This window comes from Ammodytes marinus (genome assembly GCF_949987685.1).
Source record: "Ammodytes marinus genome assembly, chromosome: 5".
Taxonomy (NCBI): domain Eukaryota; kingdom Metazoa; phylum Chordata; class Actinopteri; order Uranoscopiformes; family Ammodytidae; genus Ammodytes; species Ammodytes marinus.
Genome location: NC_137234.1, coordinates 27884916 through 27889915, shown reverse-complemented (window position 1 = coordinate 27889915; position 5000 = coordinate 27884916). Strand labels below are relative to the sequence as shown.

General features: G+C 42.4%; 1 protein-coding gene across 1 annotated transcript in view; it reads left to right on the top strand.

The window, feature by feature from the left end:
* Window positions 1–5000, top strand: part of ppfibp2b (PPFIA binding protein 2b) — an 84566-nt gene that overhangs the window by 37948 nt on the left and 41618 nt on the right. The window contains exon 4 of the mRNA XM_080027512.1: window positions 4328–4414. Within this exon, the coding sequence (XP_079883638.1) occupies window positions 4328–4414 (87 nt within the window). The remainder of the gene's footprint in view (window positions 1–4327; window positions 4415–5000) is intronic.

Below are 5000 nucleotides of genomic sequence, written 5' to 3'. Positions count from 1 at the left end.
CTTCAAGCCCCGCCTTCCAAAAAGCCCAGTCTGCTCTGATTGGCCCTGAACCTTAGTTCCGGCTTGAATCTAAATGCCAGTTAGATTCAGGGGTATCTGGGGTTGTGCTTATCACAGGTGGAGGTAGTGCTAAGTTAGGTTGGTAATGAGGGGGGCGAGGCATCTTCCATTATGATGTCATAAAGGGGAGAGAAAGGATTTCAAAAAGGTGGAGGTGGAGAAGAAGAGAGGGTTGTTTTTGCTCACATTTTGGTAGTCTTTAGTCACACAAGGGACCCATATCAATGTTGATGAACATACAAAAGTGCAATTTGCATAATATGTCAACTTTTAATATTTGGTCTGCTGCTGCTGCTGCAAAGTGTACTCGTTGACCAGCATTGACTATGTGCATATTTCAAATCCTCCCTGGCCAAAAGGCATACCGTAGCAGTATAGGGAAACCTACATATAAGCAGTTAAAGGAGACGTCCAGACACAGGCTCTCTTCCCCCCCTGCTGTTCGTCTATCCTTTGGTGACAGTAAATCCAAACAAGGTTTTCCGGTAAAGTGTTTGGTATGATTAGAATCTCTTTTGATCTCACACATAGTTTATCCTCCCCCTCTGCCTCCCTGTCTCTGTGTTTGACAGTATTGTTAATAGGTTTAATGTGTCCATATGCTCAGTGTCAGGTGGCCCAGTCTGTATATACAGTACTACACGATCCGCTGAACTCTCTGAGCTCAGCTGCAGACAGACAATCAAGGATTACCAGGCTAATTCTAGTGATCTTAAAGAGTCAGCCCCTCTGTGGGTCTGTACATTGTGTGCGTGCCTATGTTGGAGCTGGAGTTGTATTCTCTCTGCAACAAAAACTGGGTCATGGTCAGGATAGCAGGAAAGGACCACTTATAAGCAATTACAAATGTAAACTGACTGAGTACATATTTGAGGTTCCAGGACATTTTTTCTTTCTCTTTTCTGGACGCAGACTGTATTAGGCAGTGTGTTTTGGCCTTAGTTTAGACAGCTGGAAGGTGGGCTGTTAGCCGCAACATTGAATAGTATTGAGCTACACGTTATGGTAGAGGTGATAGCTGCTATTTCACACCAGCTATTTGTTTATACTGGCACTTCTGTGGTGTGTGTGCGTGTGTGTCTGTGTGTGTGTCTATGTGCCTGTGTGTCTGTGTACACTAAAAATCCATTATTTGGCTTCAGCAGTCACTGCATGTAAACGCAACATTCACTTATTCTAAACAGAAAGCCTTTATTTTCTAATTTGTTAGTTGCACAAGTATACAGGCATCACACATGGAGCAACATTAGGATTCATTCAACATAGTTGTTACGGGTGAATATAAGTCTAAAGGTGCCAACACACTGCACACACGGCGCGGCGGTTGGCCGCGCTAAAGGCAGGTTCCGCGCCGCGTGATCATATTGGGTCATATTGTGTCCGCCGCCCGACCAGAGTAGCCTTCTCCTACTCTGGGGATATGCTGGCGCTGGTGCTAACCGGTGCTGAGAGCACCAGTCTGCTGTGCTGATGTTGCTTTACCCAAGATAACCGGTGCTAACTTGGTTCATAAAGCAAAACTGATAACTGTACACAGCAGGCAACAGACACACAGAACTTATGGGAGCAAACTGTGACTATTGTGTTTTCATCCATCTTAATTTCCTCTGTCCATCGTCCCAAAGTGAGTGACGTCAGGAGGAGCTCAACGCTGATTGGCTATCGCGGCACGGCCGGCGGCAAAATGTTCAATATTTTCAACTCCTGTGGCGGTCGCGCCGCGTGAACCGCTCGCCGCTGGCCGCCCATTCGCGCTGCGGCTCGCGAAATACATTGACTTTCTATGTAAACTCGCCGCGTGGCGGTGTGCAGTGTGTTGGCACCTTAATGATGACTCTTTTATTCACTTCTGTTGGCTGAGACTTGGATTTTCTTGAAATAAATTGCGCTCACAAATATTACATATCACCTGTTGTCTAACTCAATTCTCAAGTGTATCTATACAGCACATTTCATACAACAGAACTTTTTTTTATGTGCACTATGTAACTTTGGATAAATCAAGTATTTTCTCTTCACTGAATAACACACTTTCCTCAAAGGAAAATGTGATCCGTGGAACACTGTTTGAAGTTAGACATCTACCTTAAAAGTAACTGTTACACTGTTGTTGTTTAGAGCAGCCGGGTCCACAGTTTTGTTAACAAAACTGTTCTAGTCTTACATTTGGTTCCAGGTTCCTCAAAATACGTTTATTTATTTAGGATGATAGAATTATTCAATACTTAGACCTACATGTAGATTAAAATGTGTTATATAAGCTCACTGAAGGTTCTGCAAATGTAAACAAATCCCCATCCTCTGAAACTGCGTAGTGCACCTTTAAGAATATGGGCAACCACAACTTAGATATTTGCACTCAAGTGTGTTAAGTAGCAACGACATCATGTGTCCACCTTGTCTGAAGTATTTTAGTGCCTCGAATGATTTGTAATCATTCTTGATAAGTGTAGGTATAATCAAAGTGAGGATTTGGTATTTGAATGGTCTGTTGAGCTTTTTCTCTGTTCAGAGGCGCGGCCGAGTCAATGAGTCAGCAGCGCACACACACACACACAAACACACACACACACACAAACACACGCACGCACACACACACACACACACACGCACACACACACACACACACACACACACACTCACTCACACTCACACACTCAAAGAAGAGGATTATCTTACTCTTTAGAGAGACATGGAGGCTACACAGACTACAATCATTAAAGCTTAACATCATTTGAAATAGTTCTGCTTGATTTTAATTTTTTACTCGCTGAGTTGCCAAACACATCGCTCTGTTATAACCTTTGAAAGCTATAGGGATATACAACAACTGGCCAAAGAGCTTCTAAACCAAATGGACCATCTCCTTTCGCTCCCTGTGTTGTGGCTTAATACATATTCTAAAGTATTTTCTATGTTTGTAGTCAAGGGCCCTGATGCTGCACATTTCAAACATGTCTTTTAAACCTCAGAGTGGTCCTGGGAAGAATATAGTGAGCTCCCGTTTCAGGATTTTAGTTTTTTTGGAAATCTGTTTATTGCTGTGCTAATTCTGTATGAATAAGAGTCAGATGATTTTTTCGTAACTATCCTATCATGTGCTTGTGAGAAAAAAGGAAAATATCCAGTAACAGCAGCAGCTCTGTCAGCAGTTTAGCCCATCAGACCCATCCAGTGCATCAACACATCCAATACATGCATCTGTAAGGATTTCTCAGTAACTCCACCATTTATTCTTACTTTTTTTTTTCATAGTTTTTGCTATTTATTTCCTTGTTATAATGCTATTCTATTTTATGTAAGGGATAATGTAGAGCGAACGGGTCACTTGCTAGAAATAAAGATCGACAAGCTCCGTGTCGGGCTCCTGCTTCAGCTTGTCGGTCTTTATTTCTAGCAAGTGACCTGTTCGCTATACATTATCCCTTACATAATCTTTTTTTTATTGAAGAAAGTGACTCAAGGGAGATTTGCACAAGAATCCCAATGTACCTTTACTGTCTTGTGCAAATGGCAATCAACATATTCTATTCTATTCTAACAGCCCATTCCCTTTTATCTCCCATAGTGTGTGTGTGTGTGTGATTCATGACTCCACGGACTTGAGGGAAAAAAAGGGGCAAAGATATAACATAAATTTTGTCTAAAGCTGCGGGTGATAAATTCAGTCACTGTTGGAAGATTTCATGGTGTGATGTTATACCACCTGCAATCAATATTGAAAAGGTGGAGTCAGTGATTCTGGACAAAGCCTGTTTTTTCAAATTCACTTTATTGTCAAAATCAGTGAATATCTCCTCACGATCCGCTTAGCTGTACGTACTGTACGTGTGTGTGTGTGTGTGTGTGTGTGTGTGCTGAAAAACAATCCAGTGTTACTACACAGTCTAGGCTCTGTGAACGGGCCTGTTGCTTGCCACGATGGCCACCCTTTTTGTTGACATACCAGTATTAGCACCTGCTTTTTCTGTACAGTGATCATCAGAGTTCTGGCCCATCTATTAAGTCGTTAGTTAAATGGCTTTCACTTGTGTGTAGTGAAGTGCTTTGAATGTGCTTGTGCATGTGTTCAGGCCCCAACGGTTCAGTTTTCAAACCAGGCTCATGTGATGTGGATTTGTATCTGAGAAATAAGTTGAATATATCTGAAACATCCTTATCCAGCCAGCTGTGTACAGGCATTTTGAATGAAAGAATTGTTGCTTTGATAGAGGTTTAACGTTAACTAGTTTGACCTGACTATATCCTGTGTTGTCTTTTGATCCAGGTGAAGCAGTGTCATCCAACCAACAATGAAAGCTACCAAGAACGACTGCTCCGTCTAGAGGGAGACAAGGAGTCTCTGGTGCTACAGGTCAGCATTAACTAACTGTGTGTGTGTGTGTGTGTGTGTGTGTGTGTGTGTGTGTGTGTGTGTGTGTGTGTGTGTGTGTGTGTGTGTGTGTGTGTGTGTGTGTGCGTGTGCGTGTGCGTGCAAGTGTGCGTGCAAGTGTGTGTGTGTGTGGGGCTTGTATTATACGTAACTGTTGCTACCTTCACAAACGACCTGTCAATATCTAATTATTCGTCCTTCAAAATAATGGCCAACAAATACCACAAACATAACTTTTTGAGTGTATGAAAAAAATCCTACAGACCGGGGGAATCTGAACAAGGCATTATCATATCCGAACCACCGGTTTACTGAGGCACTGGTAGAGAGTAAACCTTGTTCATATCGTGCACAATTTCGACTCGTGCAATTCAAATAAGTTCCACACTATAAATCTAGACTAGCCAAGATATACAACGAACACGGCTGACATTTGTGACAGATTCTCAGGGCCCTGAGTGAGCCCTTTGGGGGTGGGAGGGTTCCGTTACTGGAACAAACTCACGTCATTATACTGCCTGTGTGTATCTAACATGTTAATACAAAAAAAACATAACTTTTTGCTGTA